Here is an 18,419-nt window from a genome sequence, read left to right as displayed (position 1 = left end):
TTAAAGAATAAATAAAATGAAGTAAAAATTAAATGAAACAAAATAATAAAGTTTTCTAACAAAGAATATATTGTGAACTCAAAATGAAATAAAAGGAAAATAAATACTAAAACGAACTCAAAATTATGAACTTTTGTAAGGAAGAATGAATTACTGGCATTGATATTACCATTTAAGTAAAAAGAAAATCAAAAGAAATCTAAAATGACCAAATTTGCACTCGATATACATTGAAAATGTGTTTTCGTTTTTAAAAATATGCAAGAATAAGCATAGAAATGTGGAATTTTTACAAAATTGAAGTTTTCTAAGTACGAATGAATTAGTGGCATTGGTATTACCCTTAAAGAAGTAGGAAGATTAAATAGAAACTAATACTAATGAAAGTAATAAGTTTTCTAACAAGTAATGAATAAGTGTCATTGATATTACTCTTATAAAAGAAAGAAAATGAAATAATTTTTTTAATACAAGCAACTAATAAAAAGACACAAAAGCGAAAACACATAATAAAAGAAAACAGAAAAAACAAAATGGAGAAAAGCGAAGGTTGGGTCACACATGTAATGGGCTTCGGCCTTTTAAGGAATCCAGTGTCCCATGTGTCCAGTCAAACCAAAAGTAGCCCAAAACGATACACAGACAAGCCTAGAAAAAATGAACCCGAATCTTAAAGCAGAAATCAACGATAAAAAATTTGACTGACCCAAAATTAATTTTCAGGTGACTTACAAATAGCTAAAGTGTATAAGAAAATATTAATTGATTTAGATGTAATTAGAACATGACCCTTGAGAAAGTTATCGCTGATACAAATTTGTCTGTATTAATCAAGAGATTTTCTTGCTCTACCGGTAATTTATCCGAAACGTGCAGGGTATAAACGGGTCTCCTTGCATCGGCTAGCCTAGAGTTAACCTTTACCCTTGCAGGACAGCAGATAAAACCCACGACGGTGACAGCTAGCGCCGCCGCCCTCGCATGTGAATGTGTGGCCCCGGTTGGTAGAAAAAGCGGCACCGATCACCCAAATGACAAGGCTCCTTACAGCCAAATTCACTCTTTTGACCCTTTGCCTGACGTTCAGCACGATCTGACCCAAGTTTGCCAAAAAAATTCGGATCTGGCCCATTTCGTACCATCATCGTCCTTGACGGTAGGGTATAATAGTCTATTGCCACGGGGTCTGGCAATAGGGCGTCACTCAACACAGACGACGCCGTCAAATCATGCTGACTCGGATAAGTGGCTACCGCCACATGTCTTGGGGGGTAGGGTGTTATACCCTACCGTTAGGGTCCCTGGCGGTAGGATTACCCCCCAATCTAGACTTATGATGCTTTCGATAGACATTTTGGTTCTAATGTAGTTGCAAATTATGTAAAAGAACGGGTGACTATGAGCAAATAGTCAAGAGAGGAATTAATCCACATACACTGCAACATGGTAAATCTAGCCGTCCAAATGCGGGGGTCACCTTACTAGTTTTATGTAAAATATAATACATGTTTCTTTCCGATCGAAGACCTAAAAACTTGTGCCCAACTTATGAACTCAACCGGAGGAAGTAGCCCTCTTCCCCCCTCTACCAAAGTCCTCTGCCTCTCATATTGTTTGGAGTGCAATCTGACGTCCCTTTCCAGCCAACCTTGTGTATAAACCAGGCCGTCCGTGCCTCAACATTCTCTTCCGATCGACGCGCATCCAATGCAGGAACCGGTCATAATTATGCTAGCTCCAGCATGTGCGTACGTCTGCACTGATCATCGCCACCATCAATTTTGCGCACGCACGCACGCACGCACGGGTGGATGGAACTGAGAATTGGAAGGCTCCACGGCTCTGGATTCAGTTGACGTCCGTGCGTGCATACGGATTGCCGAAAGTTCCATTTTTCTACTGATTTCTTCGTTGAGCCTTGCACTCCTGGTACTGGTCGAAGCTAAGCTAGCGAGTCTTCTACCGACACACTCTACTTACGTTTACACTGGATCGGTCATCAGAACAAACATGTTAGCTGCCTCGTAACACGTGCCGGATCGAGAGTTTGAGACACACCCACGTTCGTCAAATCTGACGGTTTCTTAACGTTGACCCGGAAATTTGCTTCGGCAAGACAGAGAGACCAGTCCGTGGACATGGATGCTAAAGCCAGCCATCTAATGCTAGCCGCATATGCCAGCTTACATTTGAAACAATGTTTTAACTAACCGGATGAAATTCATGTAATCACAACGAATTTCATCAAAGTTCGGATAAAAATAGTATAAGTCATCCATACATGGGATGCAAATAAATCTAATACGACAATAGTTTAAATTCAACAAGATTAACACTATGTTTAACAATTTTTTTTCATGAACGGATCCTGTCATCCCACACATAGTACCCGTTCAGTTTCATCCAACAATGTGTGCGTGTAAATGGTTGTCCCTCTGTCCTGTGATACATCACAGCAGCGCGTGCGGGCTATATAATGTGTATACCAACAGTGAGTGACTGATTCAATCAACAAGTTGAGCAAGAAGAAGCAAAACTTACGATCTCCTCCTCTGACGCATGCAATGGCCACCTTGCCTCTAGCCAGCCAACCACGTCACAAAACTTGGTGACGGAAGTGTGGATGGCGTACCATCAATAAGATAACGACCTCACATTACGTTGTTGGATGATGTGCATGTCTTAGGGCGTAATATGCTTTCACACGTGAAATGAATCATGCACGTGCTGCCAAAAGGCCCTCTCTGCTCTTGCCTGCGAAATCCACGGATGCAGCCAACCACACATCACACAACAATACATCGTCCATGGTCGAGTACCCCGCTATCCTTCGTACTCTAAAAAAATGACATGGCGTTCGAAAATTAGCTCAACGGCATTTGACCAAACACCTACCAGGCACGGTGCCCGCCATGGATGATGTCGACAGGGATGTAAAAAGGTTATGCTAGTTGCGGAGGTCCGGCAATGCTGATGTGCTAGCCAGAGAGGTACAACAGCGACGTCAGAGGAGAATGGTGCCGATGAAAAGTAGGGGGGGGGGGGGATGGGTGGAATGGAAGAAAGGGGACTGGAAGTGGGGATTTAGTGGCCAGGGATGTCGGAGTCCTACGTGGGTGCTGTCCAGACACCCGCACCGCCCCCCCCCCCCCACACACACACACACTTCTGATTTGATGATTGCACGCACATTTCTTAGTATTTAAAATAAAACTACTCTCTTCGATACAAAAAACGTATCGTGGTTTTAGTTCAAGTTTGAAGTTTATAGGTTCACATCCCACATAACTTGACTTCTAATCATTTTTCACATAACTATCACATTTGTTCAAATTTTTGGCTAAAAACTACTCCATCCACTTCATATAAAATGTCCCTTGTATTAAATCAGTGACACTTAATATGAAACAAAGGAAGTACCACTCGACACTGGTAATCGTTTCAACCAAAATTAGTCTTTATTATGTCATATCAGGCCCAACCGCCAGGCCCACGTGGCACTAGAAGGTCAACTTTGTTTGGTAGACCGTTAAGGGTGATAATAGCTTCGGATTGCTCACAAGTTGTCTGAGATATTAATGGTTCTGCGCCATCTTCTTCTTATGCTTTTGTTCTGGAAGAAATTAGAGTTAGAACTTTAGATTTTGATAAAGTTGTCTTTCGTTTTGAGAATAGGGAGGCAAATGTTGAGGCACATGCCTTGGCAAAGGCAGCCTCGACACTCCCTGTTGGTCGACATGTGTGGCTAGGGAACTTATCAGACATCATTTGTATTCCGTCTATTTTGGTTGATGAATAAAGCCCTAGTTTCACCTCAAAAAAAGGTAGACTGTTAAGGGACGATTTCAAGGGGGACGAGGGGGGCTAGACCCCCCCCCCCCCCCCTAACAATTTTGTTTTTACGCCGGTAAAAATAGAGGAAAATAACGAGTGCATGGATAACTTCGCCCCCCTACAAAGCCCATATATAGCAAGACGTAATCAGCGTTCGTTTACTTTTCTTGATTGCTTCCGATGCGGACATGCGGTACAGCCGCCGTCTAGGGCAGTTCCCAATCCAGCGTTGTGAAACTCCTAACTCAAGATCTAGACTGCCAAAGGGGAGCAAGGCGATCCAAAGCTTTCGATGCACGGCCGGCCAATCGGCCGCACAGCTAGCACGATCGGCAATACGGCAAGCAAGGACTTCTCAATTTCGTTACTTCATCCATTGCTTACTTTTAATATTTAGATTAATTTGTGCCTGTAGAAGTAGAAATATTGCAATTAGGGAATCTGCATGATCCGTGAGACAAGATTTTATATTGTTTATCCCCTTCAGTAGTAGAAAGATTTAGTCCATTAGCATGTGAATAACCTTTTTACATTTGCTTCATGGAACTTCTTTTTTTGAGCATTGCTTCATGGAACTTTTAGTAAAATAATAATTGTTCAAAGCTGCCATCTGTTTTTCATCCCTTGATGAAATCTATCATTAACCTAGGCTACAACCATCTCTGCCAAGTTTTTTCCCAATCAGTCTTGACACGTAAAATCTCGCCCCCCCCCCCCCCCCCCTATGTTAAAATCCTGACTCCGTCCCTGCCGTTAAGTAGGATGTTGGACCCACGTCGCACAGGGAGAGGATGCCCCAATCTTGAGATCAAGCTCCCGAGCGCATATTTCGCCGCGATCTTCGTCCACCGTGTGGCCATCCTCGTCCTCGCATCCAAGCACCATGTCTCAAAGCTCCACCACCGCACCCTCTCCTTTCTCGCGCTTGGAATCGAACTGGGGGTCCCATACTGCCATGGCCCATGAATTTCTTCTCTGCCATGGTTACCGCTCTGCGCTGCCCCAATTCACTTTCCCCCGACTTCCCCGGTGAGTCCCGACCACACCTTCGACCCAAGTCGTACGCCCCCCTGCTCGAGACCAAGCCATGGATTCCTAGAGCGCGGTCCGTTAAAGGGAGACAACGGAGCTTCTGGGCGTGCGCCGCCTCATCCCGAATGCCGGCAGCCAGCTACGTTCGCTCGTACCGCGATGCTCCCAAGTCCGGGTGCAACAAGTCATGAGAGGAGGCATTGTCGTTAGTGGGGAACAAGGAGCCCAGGCCCAATACCTCACCGGAGCACGGGGATGAGGCCCATGACCTCGCCATCATCGTCGCAGGCGGGAAAACACATAGACGACACTGATTACGGTAACGATGAGATACAAGGAGGTTGTGCGCACCACCTTGGATGCTAGGGTACGAGGATGAGCCATGTCGTCGTCCTTCACTTCGTCTCCTCCTCACAAGGTGGAGACCAGCTGCAGCCGTGCCTCGCCTTCATCCTCGAGCTGGCGTGGTCGACCAACCGAGAGGAAGCAAACAGGCGTTACCCTGCCGTCTCTACTTTGTCCATGTGGAACTGACAAGTGGACCACTGACGGGCCATCCATGTCATTATCAAGTTTAATTTTGGTCCAATTTGTACGCAAGTAAAACATGTTAGTTTTTAGCCAAAATTTTAAAAAAATATGGTAGTTTTGCGGGGAAATAAAATAAAAGGGTAGTGAAGTGGTAGTTTTCTTTATCTCTACTTATTATATACTAGCAAAAGGCCCGTGCGTTGCAACGAATATAAAATAAGTAAAATTTGAATTATAAACAGTTAGCACCTCCCTTCACTATTGTGTAAAGTAAATCATCAACTTGCCGCTTGGGCCGGGATTGGAACACCCCTCTTTTTCTCTCCCGCATGAATGCTCACAGATTTCCTCAAAAGATGGTTCCGTCAGTTCGGTGATGATTGGCGAACCTTGGCGGCGCGGATCATACATTGCCTCGCCTCCGACTCAATCTCTCTTGTGATAAGAAGCGGTAGAAAAGAAATATTATATGCTTCAGTTGCTCTGAATTTTTAAGTAGCTCTCAGGCATGTGATGAAAAATGGGATCTCTACCTCTAGTCGTCTACAAGCATGGCAGAAAGTTAAGTGCTAAAGCTCCACACCGGAGCTTGAACACAATACTAACTAAATCAAATCTAAGCTAGCTTTGTTGTCATACGTGCACTTGCAAAATCATGTACTTTATCAAAGAAACAAAATATACAACATGCAACGAGACTTGCATTATTTTCAGATGTCATGCAATGATAGTGTGCACATATACATACTATGTGTACGATCAAACTCGAAAATTAATTTTTTGAAGAAAATAAAATAGGTACATTTATTATATACACATACAAATATGATTAGGAGCTGCCTCAGGTGTTGCCACAAGTCAGTGGCCTCAGTTCGCACCATGCATGGCCGTTCACCTGTTCCCAAATAGGTTGCATCGTGCGCTGCCACTCAGGCTGCCGTCCATGCACGTATGAACCGTGCTGACTGCATGCACGCCGTGCTTTGGCTCCATGCACGGTCGTGCTCGTCCGCGTCATTGCTGGTTTTAGCCTCGCGGCTTGATGCCGCCGCCCACTATGTTGCCGGCTACCGATGGTCGCTGGCCTCTTCCGCGAGCTTCGGCGCCTACCTGGCCATTGCACATAGCAGTTTTTTTCCTTTATGATTCTTGCCCACAATTCCTTTTCTTTTAATTAGAGTACTGGATCATGCCATGCATGTTATTCCTTCGTTTCCACCATTGCTTGCTGATACTTGCCCACTATCCCGGCCATTTGATGTGATTTCAACTGTACATTCACTCCTTAACATGCATGGTATGTCCCAAAAACTTTGTTGATTCCCAAGCTACTTCTCTGGACTAATTTACGCGAACTATATGAATTGGTGGAATTCAATGCAAAAAGCCGAGGTGGGAAATCACTAAATTTACTCATCAAAATGCACGATGCAATTTCAAAGTCGCAAATGAAATATAAATTTCTATAACTTGCTTAACGGAAGATAATCGGTCGCCCCAACATTTTTCACACAACAAAAATAAACATTGTAATATACTACAACACCGATTTGAAATATTCTCATTTTAATCTCTGTCTTTTCTGCAACAGGACGTTCCTCTGGTATATTTATTTTATTCTAAATGGTAAACTCATTGAAGGTGATGAACATTCTGTATATATTATCAGAATGTACTGGTATGAACATTGTGTTTGGCACCTTCCCGTTCATCTCTATTCTATTCAAGGAGCGTGTGGCCTAGTCCTGAGCATACCTACTGTTTTCTACTAAATGTGCCTATAGCTAATTTGTATCCTACAGGTAAAGGCAAGACAAAGCAGGAAACACAGCCTAGCTTGCCTAACTAAGCAATCCTTCTGACAGCTTCAGGAGCTCGTTGGAGTTCACTATAGTCCCCTTTTACACGTAGAAGAATTCGGCGGAGCAAGCCAACCTCCACCTTGTTTCTTTTGTTCAGTGGTGGAGTTGTTGTAGAGGAGGGAGGTGAAGAAGAGGGTCTTGGCCATGTAATTAGCCACATATAAGTGGCATCAGTCAGGGGGACGGGGACGAACCTGCTTCACAACGACGGAGGCGGAGTCAGAGGTGAAGATGTTGAGGAAGTTGAGGTTGCCGTCTCTGACCTCCTTGAGGGTGAGGTCGTCGACGCGGCCTCCGAGGCTGGTGGTCAGCCCGGATGTCGGACGGCGGGGTGTCGAATCGTCCTGGTCGCCTTCCTCGGCGTGCTCCTAGTTGTCCATAATTGGCCCGGGGCTGGTCCACCGTCGCTTCTCGCCGTCCAACAAGATCTTAATAATTTTTCAATTTGTTTCCACTGAGTATACCCTCACCGTCCGTCATCTCTCATTCATTAGAAACTGCAGCCACCGGCCTAATTTTCTTCGTCTGTCTATTGATCCTGTAGTTGGCTTGATGATTTGCAGGCAGCTCTGTATATAAATTGTTGTAGTGTGATGAGAAAAAGCGAGGCGGGACTATTTCAATTGGTCGCCGAACCTTTTCATACAACATTATTAGGACTAGCCAGTTGGTTTCGGTTTCCAGGATAAGACGTTGAAGTCATGAGTTCAATCCCTGCCACAAGCTATTTTTTTTGGAAATTTTTCTGCAGCCCACAACATGAGGCATGGACGGCCCAACTAACAAACTGATACGTACCGCAGCCCGTGCACTTATGACGAAAATCACCTATACGATGGAAAGTTTTCCCTCAATCAAAAATATAGTACCACCTCGGATAGAAAATCAATAATAAAACTAATAATTTGGGTGAACGGATGAAAAAATTAACGAAACACACCTTGCTTTATTAGTAGGTATAAAGGTATAGATATAGATTACTTAAAAATAAGTAGAATCTGTTCTCGCACCACTACGTCCCTTCTATCGTTTTTTAATCCAGCCAGTTTTTTCCCACCACACCGTATCTGACTGCACCTTTCCCGTATGCTAATCAATCACCATAATTTTGAACCAATTCAATTTTAATTTACTTACCAAATTTCTTATCAAACAATAAGCCAAATTAGGAACAGAATTTGAAAGCATTTATTTACACAATCACATTAATATGGGTAAGTAAATCATAGACATTTATTTATAGAATGTTTATATCCCGTAGCAACGTACGAGCATTGTCCTAGTTTTGTTAAACACTGAACATTTATTGATTAATATATACTAAGTAATATGTAAAAATATTTGCAGGCTTTTGCATTTTTTGGACAGCGAAGAAATACATCAACACGATAATCACGCTCTCCATGCAAAAAAAAGTACCGGCCAATCTGGACGACTAGATTGGTGCAAATACAGGACCATGGGTAGAATTTCATTAGATGGTGTGAGATAACTGATGGAGTACTTGATTCTCTTAAGAATTCTAACCGAAATCTTAAAAGGGCTTAATTTCTCAAAAGATTTTTGTTCGAGGACTTAAAGTGGACCTAGCTGAACTCTTTAAAAGCATAAGGTACTCAAATATTTTAGAAGGCGCGACTGCCGCCTCTCAATTTTGAGCAGCCAAAACAATTTCTCAGTCAAGGCTGTCAAAATCGTGATTTTGAATCTAATCGGAGCTCCGATGATATCGCAAATTGTAGAATCTTCACTATCAGAATTGCAAAAACATACATTCGATGAATGAAAATCATAAAATCAGAGGGGTTAGTTTGAATCATACAATCGTAGAATCGTAAACAGAATTGCGATTCTCACAACCTAATCTTAGCAGAATATTTCCTTCCTCATGCGGACACCTCTTTCCCCACTCGTCCGCTTCCATGCAGGCGCCGTCCTCCTTACCTCTGCTGACCACCACATATGCCCGCCGTTATTGCATAGCCCCTACCCCACTTTGGTTCGATCGCCACTTGCTGTCGTCGCCTGAATTGATGCATCTAGCCACAGTCGCAGCCTCGTTGAAGATGAAAGCGACCACGGAGTCGCGTTTCATCCAGAACGCGTTGGCGTAGCCATCCTAAACGCCACCGCAACCGCCCCCTCAAGGTCCATGTCACAACGACCGCCACCTTCGCCGTCGAAGTGCCACGGCATGCGGCAACGACCGTAGGCTTCTTATGCGACGGAGATAAAAAAAATCTACACGCTAGGGGAGGAGCATTGACTCGGCGCAGTCCGCAGCCGGGCAAAGCCCCCCCCCCCCCCCCCCCCCCCCCGGCAGTTCAAAAGTCTCTTTCCAAAGAAGTAGATTCTACGGCGTTCGTTGGGATGAGTATGCATACATGTATGTAAATGCCTGCGCCTTAAAAGAAAATTTAAAAGAATGAAAATTACGCCGCACGACTATGTAAACACCATCGATTTAGACATGAGGAAATCTTACTTGATTTAGATGTAAAAAAATAATCAGGACTTGACCCTTGACGTGAGGAAAAAATAACTGAAAGAAATCGTCCAAATTAACTGAATCCGCAACCTGCAGAGTAAACAGGACTCGACTCTTGACAACGCCGATCGAGCAGTAGAGGAGCCACCGTAAATGTCGTCGACGAGACAGACGCGGAAGAATCGCTCAGGCGGCCCTCTCCGCCTAGCATCGGCCAGCCATGAAACTAACCTCGCAGCAATGACGACAGACAAAACCCACGACGGTGACAGCTCCGTCGCCCTCATGGCGCGTAGAAAAAGCGGCACCGGCCATGTCCCCCCTTTGTCCTCTCTCTCGCCTCCCAGCTCGCCAACCTCCGCCGGGCCCTGCGCCGCTTCACGGTGACGCGACGAGCAGAGCACACGACGACCACCCGCCAGTTCGGGTCCGTCCCCAAACAAACACTGGATGCATGCGTCGGCCTCACCGCGTGTCCGGCCGGCGCCCGCTATCACGGTGAGCTCCCAGTCGCGGCGCTGGATATCGATGAGACGATGCCTTGGCGCCCATCGATCACGTACGTATATACAGAATATAGCTTGATCCACCGGGTTACGTCGATCACAGTATCCCGGCACAGAGCCGCGAGAGCGCGCGTGCATGCATGATTGGTGCTAGCGGCAACCCGCAAGATTCCATCCACACGACGGTCGAAGACGAGCCGAGAACTCTTCAGCCTCCTCTGCACGATCGGTTTCCTTGGTAAACTGAACGGAACCGTCCTACTCCTACCAAGAGGCATGGCCGTGCCCGTCGGGTCTGCGTCGCCTGTCGTGCCAGACTGCCAGACATATATAGAACGCGACGGCGACGTACGCGGGTGGAGGCGCACCGTGCACGGTGGAGGAAGCATCCTTCGCCGCCGTGCATCCTTGCCGCGTCATCCGCGGGCCCCGCCACCGCGCCGGCTTCTATATATAGGCCAGGACCAGCCGCTCCCGTCGATCGATCCGTCAGCTCCATCATCTGGCTGCCACCCCCGCCGCACATCCAGCTCAGACTGACTGCTACGTCTCACTCTCTCCTTCCTCTCCATACCTAGCTACGAGTAGCTCGGTAAGAGCTAGCTAGCTGGTGATCACCACGCGCGCCCGCAGGCCGCAGCTCGTTTTAAGCCGGCCGAGTCGGACACGGCATGCGCTGCTCCGTTCGCTCCGCACAGGATGGCTCCAGCTTCCGCCTCGCTCCTCGCCGGCGCCAAGCGCTCCGCGGACGCTACTGAGCTTCCACAAGCGCAGGTCAGTGACTGCATGCTCACTCTGTGTCCTCTCCGGCAAGCGATCTACGTACGTACTGATGCGCACGCTTGGTGAACTTGTCAGGAGGGCGCGCTGACCAAGAAGAACGGCCAGAGCCAGCAGCAGAAGCTGGAGTGCCCGCGGTGCAGCTCCAGCGACACCAAATTCTGCTACTACAACAACTACAGCACGGCGCAGCCGCGCCACTACTGCCGCACCTGCCGCCGCTACTGGACGCACGGCGGCACGCTGCGCAACGTGCCCGTCGGCGGGGCATGCCGCCGCGGCGGCAGCAGCAAGCGCCGCAGGCCCTCCGCTGAGCCCCAGACGACCTCCTCCGACTCGCCGCAGCCGGACCTCCAGGAGACGCGCCTTCTCTCCGACCACCCGCTCCCAGTCTTCCCGTTCCTCACCGACGGCGGCCCCGTCTTCCTGCCGCAGTTCGATCTCGGGCTCGGCGGGTTCCCCTGGACACCGGCGACCATGGACCACCTCTACGACGGGCTCGCGGCGCCGTGGGGTGGCTGCGACCGGGCGCTCGCCCCCACCGGCGCATGGGACGACTTCGGCGGCCTCGAGCTCGCCTGGCCACCACCGCCACCGGCCGGGAACTGATCAGCGTCATCATATGTTAGTCAGCGTTTCGCCAGAGCGTTCGAGGCTCCTGTTTTATCATCGCAGCCTCGATTCGAGGCTAATAGTGCTTGTTTGCATGGGAAATTCTACGTCTCCTGTTTACAGTAGTACTAGTAGATATCTTTTTTACCACACTAATTGTCTGATTACCTAGCTCGATGCATCTCAGGTTATATTTGCATGTATGGATATGGCTAGAAAGTTCATGAGGATCCACTGTACGTTAGAGCATCTATACAGCACCCTAAACCCTCCTCAAATCCTTCGGGCGCGCTATCGGTCACTGACCAGTCATGATTTTTCAACCCAAACAGCCTGCTTAAACGGGTCTCAAACGCTCGAACTGAGCTGCACCTTTCATTATCCAGCCTAAATATGGGGCAGATAAGGGGCGCTCGGGCATGCCCGTCACGTCGGAGCCGGCACACGCTGGCCCATCCGACCCCACATATATTCCTCTCTATCTGCTTGCCGGACCGAATCCTTCACCTCCAGATCCGTCGACCCCGAGCTCATCCTCCACGCGGCCTGAGGAGGAGATGGCCGCCCGGCTTGCGCTCCGCCGCTCCTGGGAGGAAGGCCCGTGTACGGCAGCGCTCGGACTCCTTCCGTCGGGAATCCATTGCGTCCGCACAAATGGCGCATGGATGATGCCTTACGGCAGCCGTCACTGCCTCGCCGGAGGAGGTGGGTCCTTCTAGCGTCCGGACGAGGTGGCGGGCGCGCAACCCCTCCGTTGACGTGCCAAGTATCGGCACACATAATGGGCCTCGTCCGACGAGACCATGGCACGGCGTGCCCGCCGTGCCAAGCAGCAGGCGTGGGAGGCGGTGGCAGCCCTCACGGTGGTGGATGTCGGCGAGGCGGAGTCGCATTCTCCGGTGCCCCGTATGGTGCATCAGTCCGGCCGCCGCATCCGCATTGTGGTGGACGTCACCGGCTCGTCCCAGGACAGATCCATCACCGATCTGACGTTCACCGGCACCGTTTGGGTTATGGACTTCGACAAGGAAGAGTAGGGCATGGGAGATGGTGGTGCCTTGAGTTCCATGAGCCGGCGCGTGTCCCATGTACTACTCTACCTTACCATCAACCGAACCAACACTCTAGGGAGTGTAGCTGGCCGCCAGACATGGCCACTGCAAAACCGAGTGAGCTCCGTTCAAATTAGGTTTCATGTTGCATCTAAGAATATAGATTTGAGATTTCTAATTTAAGATGTTCGGTTGTAGAATCAAATATTTAAGGCGTGATTGGTCAGTGTCTGTGGACGTGCTCAGATGCGTCTGTGGGCGTTTGAGGGGCTAGATTTGCACATCATGATTGTAGATGCTCTTAAGTACTTTTCTTTTCCCGTGACTTGCAATGTTTTTTTTCTGTAGATATCGATAGATATCAGTAGAGACCGAACCAACTACTTGTAGTTGGATAGTTAGAAGGACAATGATATTCTTACTCCATCAAAATTTAAATGGCAAATCTGACACTAGAGCTCACAATATTTCTGAATTTATTTTAATTCTTTCAGCGATATGCATTTAGAGTAGATGTTTCTAAAAAACTTTGTCAATCTCAATATAATTTGCCGGCTCAGTCTTTCGACATATCCATGAGGATAGATTGTGCATGCTTGCTTTCATAGAGGTGGTGAACGTATGTGTGCGAGTGTCTTCATTTGTATTGTGTTAGAAAAACTACATACTGCAAAGAAATAATCACAAGTTACCGTGCGTCTGCGTGTTAGCTGAGTGTAAAAACACGTGTTCTAGAAATGGAGTATCGATCAAAGTACACATGGTAACAAAAGTGAACTCGGCTTAGAGCATCTCTGACAACTGCGTCCAAAAACGCGCGCGGGGTAAAAAGCCCATTTAGCGCGCGCGGGAAATTTTCGCGCGCTTCAGCGGCGACGAGAAACAAGTGTGCGCAGTAAACGTTTGCGCGTACGCTGGATAGAGCTGTTGGTCGCGTGATAGATTTGGCGCATCGCTTGCGGCGTGCCTATAAATTGCGTCGCTCGCCACGCGTTCCTCCACACTGGCACGCGCGCATTTCCGTTGCCTCCTCGCCGCTGCCACTTCTTTCTCGCCGTTTCCTCGCCGTCAGCGCCCCGCCACTACCGCGCCACCATGTTGCCACGCCACCGAGGAACTTCGGGCTACCGCGGCGTCCGCGAGCGCCCCTTCGATGCGTACTACGCCGAGATCAGGTTAGGTGACGTCCGGCTCGGCCTCGGCACGTTCGAGACCGCGCACACGCGAGCAGGCGCAGGCCGTCGCCCCTCCTCCTCGTCTTATCACGGACCTGGATTGTGCGGAGCACCGTCGGCGGCGGCGCCGCCTCCTCATCGCCGAGGAGAACGAGTGAGCCATGGCGGAGTGGCGCCGACGCCACCCGGATGACGTCGTCAACGAGCGCACCTTCTGGGTGGAGAGGACGGCAAGGCGCCGCGCGGAGCGGGCGGACAGGCATTGGCGGAAGGCATTGGCCATATCGCAGTGCGAAATCGTTGAAGCAGGTGGGGGTCGTTGTTTGGCTCAGACGATCCTCGTTGGGAGGACATTTGGCTTGATACCTCGGACAACACCAGCGAGGATGATGATGATGAGGACGACTCGGAGTAGGTTTTAGTTGCACCGTAGTTTTTATTTTGTAGTTGCACCGTAGTTTTATCTATCTATGCTATAGAACTATGTAAAATTTCTATGTATCGTTTTATCTATGCTATGATGAACTATGTATCGCTAAAAATATCTATGCAACGTAGTCAGAGTGTTCGTGTGAGAGTGCGCGTGCTACATTTTAGCGCGCCAGCTGGAACTAAGTGTGCGCGCTGCATTTTACCGTAGCTGTTGGAGCCAGTGCTGCCCACCGCACGAAACCAGACAATGAGCGCGCTGCAAACTGGTTTTTAACGCGCCGTGCGTTGGTCGGCCGTTGGAGGTGCTCTTACATACTAGTTAGTCGAGAGACCGTAGAAAAGCATCTGGGCTTACACAAAAATTTTGGCATAAAATTTAAATGTACTTTCTCCATTCCAAAATATAGTGCGCCCGCGTTTCTTGAGATCCAACTTTGACCATAAATTTAATCAACAAGATCAATTATGAAATGAAGAAAGTACTTGGTTTACATACGGGTCTTGTGAAAATAATCAATAAAATGACTGTATGCATCGTCCGGATACAGAGGCCGGAGGTCATCCTCTTTTTAAAAAAAACATAAGGCTCTCGGCTACGTTTCTTACCACGTGACCGTCGTTGGCACGCCTAACGGTTTTTTCTTTGATGGAAAAAATATAAAAATAAAAACCGAGCGCGCGTATGGCTCGTCTTATGTTTTTAATAATATATTTGTTCTTAAATAGAAAACCCTTGGCCTCACTTATAAGCCGAGTGTTTGTGTATTTACACTCAGCTTACGTTTGAGTTATAGATCGCAGCTGCATATGCATTCGACCCCTTCTTCTTCAAATTTCGCACCCAATTGAGCTCGCCGCCACTACCGTTGCAGCCCTCTGCCCTGCTCAAGCTCGCCGGCGGCGGCAGTGCCCTCTTCGCCTCCCACCGTGCAGGCGCCCTCCTTGTCTCTCACGTGGCAGAATGAAGGTAGCCGGGAAGTGGTTATCTATCAGGCGGGAAGCATCAAGCCTATCACGCGGGAATGACCCCTAACTCCCGTGCCGTCGGCCGCCAACCCTTCTGCAGCCGCCGCCGCCAAACGTCATTGTCATCTCGTCACCGCCTGACCTACTGACCTAGGAAGCAAGAACATTGATCGATCTCGATCCCATATCTATATTGTTTTTCTTTATTTCTATATAACTTTGGTATAAGCATATGTGTGGATCTAGCTATATATATGTGTCTTAGTAATCTTTATATTTGTTTTATGATCGATGATTGATATAGTTTCTGATAGAAAACTTATATAAAAACTATTGGGTTGGGCGTCAGGCACAAATAGATCAGGGGAGAATTGAGAAAGTTGGGAGTGGCGGCTCCCGTTTGTGAGAAAGGAGGAGAACAAGAGGGCAGGGTTCTGATAGGGGAAGGGTGGGAGGGCGGTGAGATGAGAGATTGCTTGCATTTTATACAAGTTCACAGTTTTCTTCTCATGTTGATAGGCTCATGTGTATAGTTTGTATGCTCCTACTGTTTTCCAGGTAAATGGTTCTGCTTAGTAATGATCTATAGCTTGATCGTGTTTGGGGTTTAGGTTAGGACTATGGTGAAATGGTGTCGAGTTGTCTTCTAGGTTAGGGGTTTAGGGGCACATGTCAGCACTGATATTCGATATGTGTGTGTTTAATTTCAGTCCAATGGTGCTCCCTTTGTAAGAGATGTTCTCAGAGGAAGGATACAGACCATTGTTGTAGGGGTCGGTCCTTCTCGTTCTCCCCCTCTGAGCCCTTGGTAAAGCAGGGGAGAAGGAGAAGGATGACAATCACCAATGGTCGGAATAACAAAGAGGGATGAGGGACGTTCTGAGAGGAATGATACCAGTTGTTGTCGTAGGGGGTCGTTGCTCCTCATCCCTTTCTGTGAGACCTTGGTAACGCAGGAAGGGACAGGAGTAACAACCATCACAGACGGTTGAAATCCCTGGCAGGGAGTGCCCCACCATATATACCACCATTTGAGATATGAGAGTTTTTGAAGGGAGCATTGATGACTGAAAGTCAACCCACATGTTGAATAAGTGAGCCTTCTACTAAAGAGAGGAAGTGATAGGGCTGGGTATTCATCATTTATTCTTCAATGTTGCGAAATCATGTTTGACACCAAGAATGTCATCGCAAGGGTTCGTGCAAGAGGATGGCGCCACGATCCCTTCCACGAGCAGGTTTCGTGGCGTTCGTGTTGGAAATATGCCCTAGAGGCAATAATAAATTAGTTATTATTATATTTCCTTGTTCATGATAATCGTTTATTATCCATGCTAGAATTGTATTGATAGGAAACTCAGATACATGTGTGGATACATAGACAACACCATGTCCCTAGTAAGCCTCTAGTTGACTAGCTCGTTGATCAATAGATGGTTACGGTTTCCTGACCATGGACATTGGATGTCATTGATAACGGGATCACATCATTAGGAGAATGATGTGATGGACAAGACCCAATCCTAAGCATAGCACTAGATCGTGTAGTTCGTATGCTAAAGCTTTGCTAATGTCAAGTATCATTTCCTTAGACCATGAGATTGTGCAACTCCCGGATACCGTAGGAATGCTTTGGGTGTACCAAACGTCACAACGTAACTGGGTGACTATAAAGGTGCACTACAGGTATCTCCGAAAGTGTCTGTTGGGTTGGCACGAATCGAGACTGGGATTTGTCACTCCGTGTGACGGAGAGGTATCTCTGGGCCCACTCGGTAGGACATCATCATAATGTGCACAATGTGATCAAGGAGTTGATCACGGGATGATGTGTTACGGAACGAGTAAAGAGACTTGCCAGTAACGAGATTGAACAAGGTATCGGGATACCGACGATCGAATCTCGGGCAAGTATCGTACCGATAGACAAAGGGAATTGTATACGGGATTGATTAAGTCCTTGACATCATGGTTCATCCGATGAGATCATCGTGGAACATGTGGGAGCCAACATGGGTATCCAGATCCCGCTGTTGGTTATTGACCGGAGAACGTCTCGGTCATGTCTGCATGTCTCCCGAACCCGTAGGGTCTACACACTTAAGGTTCGATGACGCTAGGGTTATAAAGGAAGTTAGTATGTGGTTACCGAATGTTGTTCGGAGTCCCGGATGAGATCCCGGACGTCACGAGGAGTTCCGGAATGGTCCGGAGGTAAAGATTTATATATGGGAAGTCCTGTTTTGGACACCGGAAGAGTTTCGGGGTTTATCGGTAACGTACCGGGACCACCGGGAGGGTCCCGGGGGTCCACCAAGTGGGGCCACCTGCCCCAGGGGGCCACATGGGCTGTAGGGAGTGCTCCTTGGCCTACATGGGCCAAGGGCACCAGCCCCACAAGGGCCCATGGCGCCTAAAGAGGTGGGAGGGGGCAAACCCTAAAGGGGATGGGCCTTAGGGCCCATCTAGCTGCGCCTCCCCTTCTCCCTTCCCCTTGGCCGCCCCCCTTAGATGGATCTAGGGCTGGCCGCACCCCTTGGGGTGGGAAACCCTAAAGGGGGCGCAGCCCCCTTCCCCCCTATATATACTTGAGGTTTTGGGGCTGCCAACGGATGAGTTTTCTCCCTCTCGTTTGGTGCAGCCCTGCATCTCTCTCTCCCTCCTCTTCTGTGGTGCTTGGCGAAGCCCTGCAGGATTGCCACGCTCCTCCATCACCACCACGCCGTTGTGCTGCTGTTGGATGAAGTCTTCCTCAACCTCTCCCTCTCTCCTTGCTGGATCAAGGCGTCGGAGACGTCACCGGGCTGCACGTGTGTTGAACGCGGAGGTGCCGTCCGTTCGGCACTTGGTCATCGGTGATTTGAATCACGACGAGTACGACTCCATCAACCCCGTTCACTTGAACGCTTCCGCTTAGCGATCTACAAGGGTATGTAGATGCAACTCTCTTCCTACTCGTTGCTAGTCTCTCCATAGATAGATCTTGGTGATACGTAGGAAAATTTTGAATTTCTGCTACGTTCCCCAACAGTGGCATCATGAGCTAGGTCTATTGCGTAGATTCTATGCACGAGTAGAACACAAAGTAGTTGTGGGCGTTGATTTTGTTCAATATGCTTGCCGTTACTAGTCTTATCTTGATTCGGCGG

At 48.2% G+C, this 18,419-nt stretch overlaps 1 protein-coding gene across 1 annotated transcript; it reads left to right on the top strand.

Moving 5' to 3' along the window:
* Window positions 1-10,785: 10,785 nt before the first annotated feature.
* LOC123186582 (dof zinc finger protein 4-like) lies at window positions 10,786-11,878 on the top strand. The gene is made up of 2 exons (XM_044598323.1): window positions 10,786-11,027; window positions 11,112-11,878. The coding sequence occupies exons 1-2, from the start codon at window positions 10,953-10,955 to the stop codon at window positions 11,640-11,642; spliced, it is 606 nt and encodes a 201-aa protein (XP_044454258.1). The 5' UTR covers window positions 10,786-10,952; the 3' UTR covers window positions 11,643-11,878.
* Window positions 11,879-18,419: the final 6,541 nt, after the last annotated feature.

The sequence above is a fragment of the Triticum aestivum genome, chromosome 2A (genome assembly GCF_018294505.1).
Source record: "Triticum aestivum cultivar Chinese Spring chromosome 2A, IWGSC CS RefSeq v2.1, whole genome shotgun sequence".
Taxonomy (NCBI): Eukaryota; Viridiplantae; Streptophyta; class Magnoliopsida; order Poales; family Poaceae; genus Triticum; species Triticum aestivum.
Note: the sequence above shows the minus strand (reverse complement) of the source record. Positions and strands in the feature narration are given on the sequence as shown.